Here is a 16,186-nt window from a genome sequence, read left to right on the forward strand (position 1 = left end):
TGGAGCTATTGATCACTACCCGTTGATGCTCTAGCCAGTTCTCTATCCATTTTATAGTCCATTCATCCAACCCCTACCCCTGTAACTTGCTGATAAGAACACTGTGGGAGACGCTATCCAAAGCTTTGCTACAGCCAAGCGATGAGATGACAGAGGCGAGCCCAGTGCTCTCCGAGGAAAGGGGAAGCTGGGGAATGCGGCTTCTCTTTCCCGAGTTGCCAGAGGCTGGGCCCAGGCTGTTCTCTCCAGCCCAGCTCCTGTCACAGCCGGTCCTGGCCAGCGCTGCTTAGCGGGACCCCCCCCCCCCACAACCGGGGAGCAGAGCTGGGGGGGGCTCGCCCCTCTCTGCCCTGGCCAAGGCGGTCCTGGGGAGCCGGAGCTGGCGTTTCAATCCGGAGCCGGGCCCGGGGTTTTGGGGTCCGGGTGCAGCCAGAGGGGGGGGGGGGGGGGGACTCTTGCCCGGCAGAGGGCGAGGCTCTGAGCAGCCCGGGCGGGCCGGGCCGGGACGGCAGAGAGGGGCCGGGCAGCGGGAACCCGAGTGAGGCGCCGCCCGCCCCGGGCTTGATTCGGAGCGGGGCCTGGCGAGCGTGCACACGCACACACACAGGCGCGCGGGCGGGCGCGGTCCCTGTAAGGCGAGCCGCGGCCGGGGCCGGCTTCGCCTCGGCGGCCGCCGCTTGTTGCTCTCCGCGCCGGGCCGGGGCGGCACGTCACGTCACATCGCCCCCGGCTCGCCGGCTCTGCGCCCGGCTCGCCAGGGCGGGCGGGCCCGGGGCGGGGGCTCGCCTCAGCCTCGCCTCAGCCTCAGCCTCGCCCCCGCGCTGCGGCGCTCGCCGCCCCGGCCGGCCGGCGCCTCCCGCGCGCGAAGATGGCGGCGCCGCTCGGCAGCAAGCCCGGCGCCCCGGGCGCTCCCGCCAAGCCGGCCGGCCCCGAGCTCGACTTCAGGTCCGGCGCCCGCACCGAGGAGCTGAACCGCCTCATCCAGGAGTTCGCCAAGCACGAGCAGCGGGACTACGACGACCAGCGCGCCCTGGAGATCCACACGGCCAAAGACTTCATCTTCTCCATGCTGGGTGAGCGGGGGCGAGCCCTGCAACCGGGGGGGCGCTTTGCAAAATTGGGGGGGGGGCCCACAAAAAAAAAGGCTGATACACCCCACGGCAGCGCAGCCCCAGCCCAGCTGGGTTACTCTCAGAGCCCACCTGTCCGGGGGGGGGGGGGGGGGGGGGCATTTGTTTGCAGGATGAGCCCCCCCCCTTTTTTTTTTTTTAATTAAACACACACACCCCCCGCCCCGGAGCGTGCATTGCACACCTGCGCTCGCGGCCCGAGGTGCAGGGACGCAGCAGGATGGATGGTGCTGTGCGGGCGCCCAGCGCTGGGCTGGGCTGGCATGGCATGGTATGGAATGCATGCGCCCCTGTTTCCAGCCGGGCGTGCAGAACTTGCCAAGGTGCAGAGCAGCCTGTGGAGGTGGCGGAGTGGCTGGGCTGGCGAATACGGGTTGGCATGTCTTTTTGATTCACAGGCGTGTGTGTGTGTCTGCCTGTCTGTCTGTCTGTCGGGGGGTCTTTAAACGATACTAGCCGAATGGCAACCACTTGCGAAATCCCCAGCGCTCTCGGCTGACAAAGAGTTAGCGAAGATGGAGCGTGGAGCCCCCGAAGGCTTTAACTCCATCTGCGGTTTGGTTTCTGATGAATATTTACCTTATCCGGGTTAAAAATTATTCATCTGAACAGGGACCTTTGGCACAGGGGAAGCTGCTCATGAGTATGTGTAATGGAGCTTGGAACCAAGCGTTCAGGTTTGTGTCAGCATCACAAACGTTTTTATATTAAGAGGACAGAAGAGTGAAACACGTGTTTGGCAGGTTCAGAGCTTTCCCTGATGTTTGAGAGTCTGGGGTTAAGCCACTGAAATAGTCAGTAGGGTCAATGAATAGCTCTGTGCTACAAGATCTGTCTTTCCTTCTTTCTTTCTTTCAATGCATATATGTAACCAAATAGGTGAAGTGCATATGTGTGGCCGCACCGAATCCGTGTATTAATTATTAACCTATACTGCATTTTTATATGAAAGCGTCACACTGTCATATTCCAGAAATCACTGACGGATCACTTCCTCTTTAGTCATAAATGTATAGTAGTCACATTAAACAAGTGACTACCTGCCACGCTCTGGTTCTCTAGGGTGACTGGCTAGTGGAGAATTGCTTGCTTTGAGATTCAGATAGTCATCTTTTCTTTTGTGCAAGGCTGGATGGAATGTAACTCACTAACATTAGCTTGAGGAAAAAAGGTAACAAATTGACAAGTTGTGTTGCGCTAGTTGTAATTGTGGTTTGTTGTGTGGGTTTTCTCTTTCCCTCTTCCTCTAAAAAAAAACAAAACACAACTTCCTGGGTGGAATTCTGGTCAATGGGAGCCTTGCCATTCTCTTCAGTGCGGATTCCACCCACTACCATGGTCTGACCAACCTCTCAATTGGGTTTTTAAATGAACAATTTTGTGGGGAAAACACCAACAGGCAGAAATGAGCGAGCGCCTCTCAATGATTTGTCAGCAGAGCTCTGTGGTTCATGGCTACAGAGCCTCTTTCAGAACTGCCAGACAGTGCAGAAGAGAACACCATATCATTTCTTCAGCTTTGTCTCCCCTCCCCTGTGCAGACAATGGGTGTGAAGACAGAAACTCCTATTGCAGCGCATCTTCTATTTCTCCATAGCCATGCTGAGGGCCAGCTGCTCAGAATAAATCAGGAACTCTTGGATATTTATTTGGTGCTTACGCAAATTAACAAAGCTTCACTGCTGGTATAATGCACAAGGGGGTACCTGCTTCAGCTGTAGTTGTGGAGTCTGGCATAATGCTGTTTGTACAAATCTGCAGGCTACTGCATGCTGTTAGCTTCTGTGAAAACCCCATGTCAGAATCCTAAATTCTTGTATACATCACATCTGGCAGGTTTTGCCTGAGTCCCATCTACAATATTAAAGCCCTTCCAATGGATGGAATTTTGCCAGTGAAAGGTCCAGGACCAGGCCCCATGGAGGAAATGGAGCTGAGGTGTCTGGTTCTTGGAGGATCCGAGTACTAGCTAGATGTTGAAGTCTGAATACAATTTGGCTGTTAAAATAATGGTGTGAAACATCACTAGTCAAGTCCTTCACAGTAGAAGAGGAATTCCTTTAGCTACAGGGATGGGCTTTAATTGAAAAGAGTTCTTAATTTAAAAATATACTGATAATCACCCCAGAGACTTAAAAAAAAAAAAAAAGGGGGGGGGGTAAATTAAACAGTGTTTCTGGCAGTTCTCATGTGATTACACTGGTGTGTCATGAAACCGAGAAAACAAGGGACATTTGAGGTGTTCATGCAGCTCAGCTGCTCACAATGCTTGTACCTAATAAATGCAGGGTGACTTTGCTTTGAATGAGCTTTGGATCAGGCATTTGGTATTTAAAAGATTGAATTTCTTGCTCCCTATTCCATACCCTTTTCTCCATGGCTGTTGGACAGCTGAGCTCTGGAAGAGTTAATGAACTGCTGTTATGCTACTTCAAAATCAGAGGTAGGGTGTGCTTGCATGGATGCCGTGGTCCAAACAATCTCTCTCCCCAAACGCTGGGGAAGGATGTTCATAGCTGCAGCGTTACGACTCTGACCTAGATGGAGCAGATGTTTGTTAACAGAGTTGTTTGGATTGTGGTAGCGTAACTAGGCACTCCCGCAAAGAGCTCGCAATACTTCCCTGCCTCACATGGGGTGTTGGGACAATTAATTCCAAGCACCCCACGAGTATCATGGATCCTATAGTGATGCGGCCCTAGATCAGCGATACTCAGACTGAGGCTCGTGAGCTGCAAGTGGCTCTTCAGTGTCTCCTGCGGTTCTTTGCTGCCCATGATATTAAAACACTGATTTAATTATTAATTAGTCTGTTATTAACCAATCAGGATGCTTTTACTACGTTATTAGCCAACTGTAGTTGATACAATAATATTTGGTCAGTCATTTTGCTGTGAGAATAGAATATATATAAACAGGACTATATAGAACTATAGTAAATGAAATGATGAAGTCACACAACTGTGGCACTTTTGGGGAATGTTGATCGCTAATTTGGCTCCAGAACCACTGAGCTCTGCGTGTCAGTTACCTGTATAAAATAGACCTGTTGGGCTGTCCATCAAAGGTAGGGCTGTTCCGTCCAGAACAGCTGGAGTTGCGGCTATAGCCACCTCCTACATTTGCCAGAGCAGTTCTTCTTTTGCACTAAACTTTTTGCGTGGAATTTTCTTTGATAAACAGCTGATTCCTCTCTTGGGTTCTACGTAGAAATGTGTCATGATGCACAGATCTGCTGTGAAATTTTAAAAAACATACACTGGGCTCCTAGGAATAAGAGCACTGAATATTAAACAGACCCCTGAAATTCCCTGCGCTGCTGTAGTCTCAAACCAGCTCGTGGTGTCTTTATTATGGATATTGACTCTTGGGTTTCTTTTTTCTTTTTCTTTTCAAAGGTGCTGGCAGTCTTAAGTAAACCTGTAACTGGCCATGTGGGCTCAGTCATGCCTGTAGCCATGTAGAGAAGGGCGTGTTACTCACCCTGATCCTTTAGGGAGGCCATTTTCACAAACCTCGACTGTTTTGCTTGTTGCCTAAATAGATCTAGTCTCCACAGGAGGTAGGGGCCAGAGCCTCAGCTCCACACAACCCTGCACCATTTCGGGGGTGTGCAAGTCCGGACTTTGCAGCCTGAGTCCATTGACCATCTCAAGGGCGTTCTAAAGGATTGTTGTTCTAGCCTCTGACACCGGGCGAGTGGTGGTGGGTGACATTTTCAAAAGCAGCTGGTGGGTTTGCAGATTGAGTCCCAGTGTCTTCCTAGGAGACTTTTGGCCTTGTCTACATTTAAAAGAGTTTGCTGGGCTAGATTTACTGGGAGAGCTATACCAGGAAACCTCCCGAGTGGAGACACAGCTTGTATCAGTGAGAGGACACTCTTGCTGGTTAAGCTATGGCTACTAGGGCTGTTGGCATAGCTATATCACTTTGGGGAGTGTTCTCACTCCACCCTTTGGTCCCACTCCTCCCCTTCCCCCCCACTTCTAACAACATAGCTATGCCAGTAAACTTGTCTAGTGTAGATCAGGACACTGGAAATGTTACCCAATGTCTATGGTAGGTGAGAGAGAGACTTTGATGCTGGTGCTGTTCTGAGAAGCAGAAATAGCAACAGTGGTTCAATGATGTCTCTGGAGTCAAGATTTTGTCCCTCCCACTTTTGCAACAGAGGCCAGTCACGAAAGGAGCCTGCCGTTCTCTGAGATCTACATTAATAAACACTCCTTGTTGAGTGCCCTGTGCTGGTGCATACATGCTGCACAGCTGTTAAGAACAACCTTGTTCTGCATCACGGTATCCTTCGTCTCTGGCTTTCACTGGGTCTCTCTCCCTGTAGACCATGAGTTCCTGGTTTATATTTCAGGCTCTCTCTGTGTTGGTTGCAGAAAATGGTAGCTATCTTAATGCAAAATGTTGATGGAAACAAGGAACAGGTCGCTCTTACCTCCATGTAGCTAGTTGAAGTCAACACTGTGCCCCCGCACCGGGGAATAGTGTGAGGTAGCTAGTCAAGGTTTAAAAGCAGTGCCTTGTCTTCATTATCTCAATATGAAACCCCCTCCCTCACCTTTTGTGCAGTGAAGCCAGCCCAAGAAGATTTGTCCTACCTGCCTCAGAGACAGTTGAAGGAATGAGCTGAAGTCACTCAACCACTATTTTGAAACGTTGGGTGGTGACGCACGCTGCTTATTTAATAGCTAAGAACATGTCTTACGGGCACACAAATTCTCAAGGCAGGATTGTGAAGAACTTGCCCACCACCTATTCTTAAAGGCTCTGGAAATATTTGTAAAGGATTTCGGGATAATTTGCCAAACCCAGTTATGCTTTAAAGGCAATTTATAAATATGTTCCTACAGAAGGATGGTAACTAGGATACATGAATTGGTTGGGGTTTTTTTTTCCCCCTCCCTTCCACATGACTTTTCATGAACTCCTGTGTGAGAGTAGCATAAACAAGACAGATGCGACTAAAAGACTTGGGAATATTTCTAACCTGGAAACCAGTTCTTCAGCTTTCTCTTCTCCAGCTGATTATTTTTATACAGTAGATCTAAATAAAAGTAGAAGCGTAAATAAGGGACAATGATACAAATGGTAGAGTTGCTCAGACAGGATGGTTAAACTTTGCAATACTAGGACGTCTTCCTCCAGAAGAATTTTTCTCCAGTATGCAAAAAGTGTCTCTAGGAAAGGTACTGGTGACAACTCTGAAGTTTAGGGAGGATTTCAGAGGGCTCTGCTCTGCAGCTTGGCCTCCTGTGCATTAGTCATTCTCTTGTTAATCGCCCCAGAGGACACATTTTATTTAATTATAGTTTTGAAGGTTTTCTTTTCACTAATGCAGACACCTGCAGTGTCTCTGCAGGTCTACACAAGATCTGTCCATGTGTAGGGCTTCCTTTGAGGTCCCTGGCTACAACGGCACCCCACTTTCAAGAAGATTTTACCATCTGAAAATGGGGCTATAGCCAAATTGCAGCTTGTCTGTCATCATGCATTATAAAGTGACCGCAGCCAGAACTGGCTGTCCCTAATCAGCTGCTCAAACCCCCAAACTTGGGGGAGGGCTGGATAACATGGGAGACGGATTTGAACACTTACTTTTGACTTTGCAGACATCACACATCGGCTGGTGTTACCTGTCTCTAAACCCCGTACCAAATCCATGGACAAATGGTATCTAAACAGTGTCTAATTCTTGCTGATTCTGTCTGCATAACGTTTCTAAGATACAGCCTTAGCTGTCCACTCACACAGCTAAAACGCTTGTCCAGGCTCTCATCTCCTGTCTCAATTACCACCACATCCTTTTCTCTGGCCTGGAGAAATGCAGTCGTGCCCCGCCCATCCATTCAGAATGCAGCTGCGAAGATCACTGCCTTCGCTCATGGCTTTGAGCTGGTCTCTACATCCTCACACTGGCGCCTTCTTTATCATCAAACACAAATTGCTTGTATTCACTTTCAGGGCTCTCCATGGCCTGTCCTCCCCCTTCCCCCCCTTCTCTCATTCAGTATTCAGTGTACTCCTGCCTCTGGTCTGCTCATGATCTCAGCCTCCATCACCCACGTGTCACATTTTCAAACAAACACCATCATGTTTTCTCCCATGTTGATCTGCACGCTGGGGAGGAGGCTCCCTGTAGACATCTACAAAGCTACCTCGCTGTCCTCCTTCAGATTCCCTCCTCTGGACTCCCCCTTTTCCATGATGCTTACAAAAAACCTGACAATGGTTAGACGGTTGGTGTGCAGAGGCCACTGCCTCTCACGCTGCGCATGCTATCCCACTGTTTCCTGGTGCTCCCCCACCTATCTGTATCCATCATTGTCTCCTCATCTTTTACTTCGCTTGTCAGCTTTTGGGGGCAGGGATTGTCTTTTTCTTCTGTTTGTACAGCGCCTAGCACGGCGGGTCCCAAGCCATGACTAGGACTCCTGTGTAGTGCAGTAAGACAGATGAATAGTGACAGTGGTGACCCTAACATGTCCGCTTGTAACTTTATGACAGCAGCAGGGGTAGAATCCAGATCCCATTCTTTTCAAGCACCATTCCCTACTCCGTGACCTAAGGAAAATTAGTTAACTGTTGGTGATGTAGGGCCTATGCCCCAGAGTTGAGCAATTCTGATTGCGTCCGGGAGACGGCAGAGATAGACGGATATGCTAGCCTGCTCCTTAAAATACGTAGCCCACCAAATAACACAAGCCATGGGAACGACTAAAATGAGATTCACAGTTTGGGGAGGAAAGGACCATATCATATGAAATTCTTCAGCCCTTTTTTTCAGGCAGGAGGAGATCCTTCCTGAGCTAAACTCTCCTTTGATCTGTACTGGGGAGGGGGCACGGGAGGATTATATTGCACATTTTAAAAAACCAAAAATCACACCGTAATCCTGTGCCCCACTCTTCACCACCACTTTCCCGCCATCCATCTAATAAGAAGATAGCTCTCTCTTTCTAACTCTGGGCATGTTTTTTAAATAGACTCTGAATACAAATGAAAATGTAATAGCCTTCGGTTGATAAAGAGGTTGTGTGCTAGTTTAGTTGAATTATTGGGCCACTCGGAGATTTGCGGTTTGTATATGCACAATAGCATGGGTAGACAAGGGTGGCAGAGTGGGTGTGTTCAGTCTCTGCGGGCTGTGTGGCTGGAATAGACTGGGGAGGACAGAGAATGGTTGCTATTCATTGCTAGGAAGAGCTGGGGAGCTGTGATGCACAGGGACTGTCTTGTGGCATGGGTGTGCCCCCCAGAATTCACTTACTGAGGGAGGAAGAATTGTCCCCGCAGGCTGGTGGATTTGGTGGATGTATCAAGCCGCCAGCCCAGGACTCAGGTTGGACACTGAGACGTGATGTGGGCCACATGTACGTTCCAGAGACACTCTGAACATGGAGGCTGGTAGAATACAGCAGAACCTCAGCGTTACGAATGCCAGTTACGAACTGACCAGCCAACCACTCACCTCGTTTGGAACTGGAGGTATGCAATCGAGCAGCAGCAGGGAGACACCGGGGGGAAAGCAAATACAGTACAATGCTGTGTTACACGTAAACTACGGAAAAAAATAAAAGGAAAGCCGCGGTTTTCTGCTGTATAGTTTCAAAGCTGTATTACGTCAATGTTCAGTTGTAAATTTTTGAAAGAACGACCATCACATTTTGTTCAGAGTTACCAACAGCCTCCATTTCTAAGGTGTGTGTAACCCTGAGGTTCTGCTGTGTGTATCTATGCTCCCGTCACTGGTCCCATCTTATTCAAGTTCTTTGGGGATCTTTTCTAAATTATACAGTTCCTGTGGATGCAGAGGCTTCAGCTTTTAATAATAAGAATCTATCGTAACTTAACCTACCAGTAACAAAAATGTGGGGGTTGGCTTCTTGTCTGCTGGTGCAATTCGTAACCTGGTTTCTTCCAGGCCTTCAGAATAATTCTTTCAGCAATTGCTGCTGTTCTGACTGGCAGATGATGGTGTGGATCACTCTCATTAACAAAGAAACTCCATTGCTTCCTCTTTCAACTATGCTGCTCTGATGTGTTCCTTTTGATTGCAAAGAGCAAGTTGTTCTGCAGTGAGTGGGCAAACATGTCCTTGCCCTCTTTTCAAACCCCTGATCTCTGGGCCTGTATGTGGGGTAATAGCAGGCTTGCCTGACCCAATCCCTGAACTGTGTGTATTCCTTTTGGGTACATTCGCTCTCATTTTTAAAGACCTGCTTCAATGGATCTCCTCTCTCAAATAGTCTTCTGCTGTAGCTTAAATTAGAAGGAACAAACCTTCCTTAAATTGATTGTTAAAACACAAAAGTGAAACGTACCCTTGATGCTAAGTAAACTTCAGTGGTCTTATTAATGTGCTATTTTTCATCCGCCAGACGGTATGATTTAGTCTAATTTTAAAGCGTTTAATTAGAATACAGCTCATGCATTTTGTACTGATTGGTCTGGTGTGAAAAGTACAACATGCTGAATGAGGGGTGATTACTAATATTAAGCTGCAGGAATCTGGACCAACTTTGCTTCCCACCTGCTCTTTTCCAGGCCTCTTTGGAGACGAGGCTGCCATGTTGATGACGTTAACTCCTAGTTAAGGCACCGGACTGGGAATCCTCAGATCTGGGTGCGGGTCCCAGCTCTATCCTAGCTGGTGTGAGCTTGGGCAAGGGCCTGAGGCTATTGACTTTCAATGGGATTTGGGCATTTTTGGAAACTTTATCTGTATCCCTCTCTGCCTCAGCTCCCTGTCTGTAAAATGGGGATAATGACTCTTCCTCTCTTTGTGCAGCCTGTTCGGATTGTAAGGCCTCTGTGGCAGGTGTGTCTGGCCTACTGCAAGGGGGCTGTGGTCTTGGTGGGGGACTCCATGGGCTGTTGTAATGTACAGAAATGAGGTGTAATTACCAGACTATGACCGTTGTGGCCCAGAACTGCTAGCCACGATGTTCAAGGCAATGTTAAAGGGAACTAAGATTTTGGAGATTTGCCTTGAACATCGTGGCTAGCAGTTCCACAACGGTCATAGTCTGTTAATTACACCTCGTTTTTGTACATTACAACAGCCCATGGAGTCCCCCACCAAGACCACAGCCCCCTCTGTGTAATGACCCAGTGGCTTAGCCTCAGAGAGAGGTTGCAAAGTGACCTACTTATTAAGTTCTAGCAAATAATCTTACATCATGTGTGATAGGTTCCCAAAGCTCCTTACAGACTATAGTTAAAACTATAGTCCTGGCATCCCCCAGTGCTGGTGGAGAATGTGGCAGCTGTTCAAGCTCGCAGAGCAGCAGGGTGCAACGATCTGGGACGGAAAGTGAAAAATATCATCATGTGTTGTTGAAACCACGGATATCGATGTGGGTAACCACAAGGGCCTAGGAAAGAATGTCGTCATGCTATGTGACAAACACGCAGCCTGGGGTTGTGATTTGAGATATGAAAAGTAGAAGTGGTTGGTTGGCTGTAGGATTTTTCCTTTTCCAAGTGCATTACACTAAGTGGGACATTCCCACCTCTTGATACAAAGGAACTCGTTAATGGCAGCTAGCTCGTCCAGAATTCTGAGCATGTACGGACGGTTGTTGCTGGATGCAGCTACTGAGAAGTACAACATATGTTGCTGCCACAAAGCAGGAGAGGCAGAGTTCCTCTGGGCTGCGTTCGCTGATTCCTTGGCTACTTTTGAGGAGCAGTGGGCGCTGTCCGGGGTTCTCTGCTCAGTGTCCCCATCAGGTTCCCTCCGTTTAGACCTTTGACCTTCACGCCCGTCCCTGTTGTTTCATTTGTTGTCCCCGGTAATTTGTTGAGTCCCGGGTTCAGTAGCTCCTCCCCTTAGGCTGAGGAAGGGGCTTTTAGCCAGGACCCAAATAGTACAGAACAGGAGAGCTTGACCTGAGATGCCAGCCCAGGTGCTTTTGTTCAGAAATGTCTCTTGTCTTCGCTTCTCTGGGCATGTAGTGGGAACTTGCTGAAATTGTGCTAAGGAGGTTTAGATCATATCTACACTACCACACGTCGGCAACATTTTTATCAGTCAAGGGTGTGAAAAGCAACTTAAGTTTCGCCATCATAAGTGGCAGTGTGGACAGCGCTGTAGAGCTTCTCCCGCTGACACAGCTACCACTGCTCGGTGAGGTGGTTTTATTATGTCAATGGGAGAGCACTCTCCTGTAGGCATAGAGTGGCTACCCAAGCGATCTGCATCTGGACAGCTGTGCTGCTGTAAGCTCACTAGTGTAGACCTGGCCTTATTAGTCAGTGTGTCCCTGTACCGAAAGTTCATGATTATATGCAAGGAAGGAATAATAAGGTAATGAAACACAATCACAGGCTCAAAGGTAATCAACTGCTCTGCTTCTCTTCTTCCCCACCACACTTAGTGGAGATTTTTGTGGGTCTCTTGTAGTGTTCAGTGGTGCTTTGCGGAGATACCAGTCCATGGAACCTTCTCCTCAAAACACAACCTGCGTTTCTAGCTGCATTTGGCTCTCATACACGAGGCAGATGTTTGGAAATATTTCAGATTTTTTTGTGGTTCCGTTAGCCAATCTCTAACTTTAGTGGTGGACCAGCTGGAGAGTTGTTCATGATGTAATGATTTAATCCTTTGTGACACATTACGGCTGATTGTCAAAGTTGATAACTCTAATCTGCATCCGTGGCTCAGTGCGACAGGAATCTGAACTACGGGGCATTTTGCAGGAGCTTGCAAATCCTTGTGATCAGTCAGATTGATGTCCCTAAATTTGTTTTGCTGCTGCCGAATGAGATCCTGTCTACACTAGAAATGTATGGTCTTGTCTACACTAGACAAGCCTTCTAGTCTTGTAGCCGCCTTATGTCGATGGGAGAGAGCTCTCCTGCTGACATAATAAAACTACTGAAATGAGTGGCGGTAGCTATGTCGGTGGAAGAAGGTCTCCTGCAGACACAGCGCTGTCCACAAAGCACTTATGCCCCCAAAACTTATGTCTATCGGGGTGTGTTTTTTCACATCCCTGAGCTACAAAAGTTTTGCTGGCATAAGAGCTAGTGTAGACAAGACCTGAATTTCTCTACTACAACACAGCTCAGAGCATTGAAGAATCTGGAGTTTACAGCAATTAAGAAAGAAACAATTGTGTGCAAATTAAGTAGGGCTTTGTAGTGGGGAAATACCTTAATCTCCTTTGAAATGCACTTTGTTCGCCAACATCCAGAGTTGTATTTCTGTGGCTCCAAGGTGTCTGAAATCCCCTCCTCCTCTTCCCTTACAATTCTGTATCCGTTGTGTAGCTCTCCTGGACCTGCGCGTTGGCATAACGGTGGAGCTACTTCCAATTTTTCAGTTCCTGAAATATTAAAACTGCGACTCGCTATGCTGGCTGTACAGAAAGTCAGTGAGTGTGAATCCCTGTTGTTCAAGCCTCAAGTAGGTTTTTAATGACTTCATACTGATTGCCGTGCACAAAGTGGTGTTTGCATTGATATGGGGAGACGGGTAAGGCCTGGCATTCCAGCAGCTCTTCAGTTCTCTTTGTTAACTGAGCAGCAGTCTGTGGCCTCCAAAATCTGCCTTCCATTTGCTGGGAGAGCGCAGTTTTCAAAGACGAGGTGTCTCTCAGCTCCCTAGGCCAAACCTGAAGTTGGTGGGAGCCATCTTCTAGACAAAGGGCAGCCACATGCTAAGTGACTTCTAGATTAGAGATAACAAGAAGAAAGGACACGAGTCTCTGAGAGTGCAGTGTCTGTACAAGCTGCTGCAACTCGGACTTCTTTCTCTGCATGCAGTGGTCGCAGAAACTTAACGGGACGGTACTCAGAAAACAAAGGCATGAAGATTTCAGAGCATTCATCTATCCCAGGGAAGAATCTGGCTTGATTACATTTTTAGTGAAGTCTGTTCAGAGCAGCTCATTAACATGTTCAAGTCCTTGATGCTGCATTGCTAATGCACGTCAAATTCCCTAGTGGCCCTTGCGGCTGTGTAAAGAATGCAAGGTTTCATAAAACCCAGTGTTGGCACGTTCCCAAAAAAATAAATTTAGTGGCCACTCTTAGGGTGTCTGTAAGCCTGTACTGCCACCCCAAGCAGTTCTGAATCAGTAATCAGCCCCCAAAATCATGGGACTTTTTTTTTTTTTTTTTTTAAATGCAGGGGGGGAGAGACTTTCATTTGCCTTCTGGCTTTTGATCCTTTAGGATGCACGTGGGTCACGTCTTCAGACTTTAGAATGAGCAAACATGAGCAATAGAATTGACTTTTTAAGAGCCTTTTTTAGCTTTAATCATGTAAGACTTTCTGCTGCACAGGCAAATAAACTTGCTTCTCTGTGATGTATCTATTTTCAGATGACAGTGTTAAGAGGGCACTCCTGTATATTGAATTTTGCACAATGAATTCACTTCATCTTTCCTATTTGATTAAACACCGCGCCTCGCCCCCCTTTGTATCACTTCAAACAAACAAACAAGAAATCACGTATTAATTCAAGGCCAGGGCCTGCTCTCACTGGATATGGAGTGGATGAACCCTTCTGGGAAAGGATGCATGGAAGTGGAGAGGTGTTTGTCTTCAGGCAGGCCTTTTTCGGTGGAACAGGCTCAGCTCACCCTGGAACTTCAGCCCTCCTCCCCTCCCCTCTGTGGCTGCATTGGGAGAGAAGAAAACACAGCTTGTCAATAGACCTGTTGTTCTTAATTTGCCTTTGTAAACAGCTCTGCTTCCGCCCTTGTGCACCAGGACAATAATAAATAACGCTCCTTAGCAGTTCTATAGCACTTGGCCGTTTTCAAAGCGTTCGCCGTATATTCGCCAATTTATCTAAGATGCAAATGCTCCCGGAGTGAAGATACTCTTCCTGCTCCCGAAAGAAATCCACGCTTTGATTCCCCTCCCCTTCTCTTAACTGCAGCTGACAGGCACACTCGCTCCATGACACGATGACTGTCACATACACAGTGCCATTCAGCCCCTGGTGTCTCAGCCCCGAGCGTCTCCCCATTTTACTGATGGGCAAAACGAGGTATGGAAATTGAATGACTTACCCAAGATTGCACTTGGAGATCAGTGGCACCGTTGAGAAGAGAACCCAGGCGTCCGACTCCCAGCCCCCTTGCTGTAAGCACTGTTTCACAATCCATAAGCGTCCGCCTCTGGTGAGACGCTCCTGGGGAGAGGCAATGATGAGGGCCTCTGTTCGTTCATGCCCAACGCTCCCAGACCGTAGCGGCCTCTGAGCCCCCATGGAGCCAGCTGGGATGAGTGCTGGGCACGGGTTTGGGGCCTCCCACTCATGCCACGTGGGTCGCGCGTGAGCCAGGCAGCAACGACTGTGGTTGTCACCGTCTGTGCTGTGAGCAGCTCTGTAACGTAGCATGTCCTGTTGAGAGCTTGGGACTTGAACCCCATTTGGGAATGGGCGAGTAATAAACCAACCCCATTTTAAAAAAAGGTCTGTCCCAGTAGGCGACTAAGGGATGGAGTCTGTCTCTACGTTTGTCGCAGGCAGGCCAGCAGGACAGAGGTGGCTCTGTCACAAGGAAGGTGGGGTATAACTTCAGGATGCCGTGCAGGAGGAATGCAAGTCCCTGCACGCTAGCACAGGCACAGCTCAGTGGGGGCTCCTCACTCCCCAGCACGTGGGTGGGGAGGTAGGGTGTCTGGGAAGGAGAGACATGGACCTAAGGCATGGTCTGTAACTAACGTATGCTGGTCGCTTCCCCTGCCAGAGCCGGGGTGGGGGTCAGGGGCATGTTAGAGCTGCAGTAGTAGCCACAGAGCATGACTTGGGATTCCCTCCCTTCCTGGCTCGGGGCAGAGAACAGACGTGTCCCTCAATGCCCAGAAATCTTGCTTTTCCAGCCCGGCATGCATGCATGCTTCAGGCTCTAGCCACACGTCTGATTTGTCCTTTATTCGACAGCCAACTTTGTAATAACTTTTAATAACCACTGTTAACTAAAGTGGGGTGTTAAATACAGACACTAGTATGAACAGTGTTCCTGCGGACCTGCCCTGAAATTCCCAGTTATGCTATTGGGTCCTAGCTAGCATGCCACACTCATAGAGCAGTTAAAAAGGAGGACACAAGTTTAAAAAAAACAACACCACAATTGCTGTATCAACATGTTTCTAACACAGAGGGGACCAAGGAGAAGTGGACAGACTACCGGCAGCATTTCCCCATCTGCCAGACACAGAGGGCTCCCCCTCACAGGCCATGGTTAGTAGATGAAGCCAGTTAACTGCTATGAATATGGAGACGAGGTGGGTGAGAGAATATCATTTATTAGACTAGCCTCTCTTGGTGGGAGAGACAAGATTTCGAGACCCACCAAGCTCTTCTTCAGGTCTGGGAAAGGAACTCCCAGCGTCACAGCAGAATGCAAGGTGGAGTAGGTTGTAGTTAGCACTCGTTCTAAGGGGCCGTTCAAGGTAGAGTAGCCCGTTAACACCTTTGCAGTCATTGGACACAAAAAGAGAGTCAGTGGGGTACAGATTGTTGTAATAAGCCATAAATCCAGTGGCTCTCTGTTCAGTTCGTGCTTTTTGGTGTCTGACAGAGTAATGAATCAACTCTCAGGCTTGTCTTTTGAAGGTGCTGTGCAGGTTTCCTTTGAGGAGGAGGACTGAAAGGTCAGATACGGAGTGATTGCGTTGCGAAAAGTGTTGGCCCACAGGTGACGGGTGTTTTTCTTTCTCATCGTTTTCCTGTGCGAGTTCATTTGGGAGCGTGGTGATTGTCAGCTTTCACTCACCTAGTTCTGCTTGGGGCACTTCGTGTCCTGGAGGCGCTGCAGCACATGTTCTTGTGATAGGCGTGTGTAGAGTCCACGGTACTTGAAACGTGTGTTGTGGGGGGTGTGGATCATATGGCAGTGGAGATCTGTGCAGAGTTTGAGGACAAGGCCTGGCTGGATAGCGCCATCACAAGTCAGCTCCTGCTCCCAGCAGCCAGTGGCAGAACGTCCAGCAATGCGAACAGGTCCAACCTGAGCAGCCTGGAGTTAAGCAAGACAAAGCGGTGTTAGAGCGCTATGGTAGGAGGGAAGAGGGGGAGAAT

At 48.6% G+C, this 16,186-nt stretch overlaps 1 protein-coding gene across 1 annotated transcript in view; it reads left to right on the top strand.

Annotated features, from left to right (window-relative positions):
• The first annotated feature begins 478 nt into the window (after positions 1 to 478).
• Positions 479 to 16,186, top strand: part of MB21D2 (Mab-21 domain containing 2) — a 63,824-nt gene continuing 48,116 nt past the window's right edge. The window contains exon 1 of the mRNA XM_067561050.1: positions 479 to 1,073. Coding sequence (XP_067417151.1) covers positions 869 to 1,073 — 205 coding nt within the window. The 5' untranslated portion in view covers positions 479 to 868. The remainder of the gene's footprint in view (positions 1,074 to 16,186) is intronic.

Source organism: Emydura macquarii, unplaced genomic scaffold (genome assembly GCF_026122565.2).
Source record: "Emydura macquarii macquarii isolate MOO-44397 ecotype Brisbane River unplaced genomic scaffold, CSIRO-AGI_Emac_v2 contig_2365, whole genome shotgun sequence".
In the NCBI taxonomy this organism is placed as follows: Eukaryota; Metazoa; Chordata; order Testudines; family Chelidae; genus Emydura; species Emydura macquarii.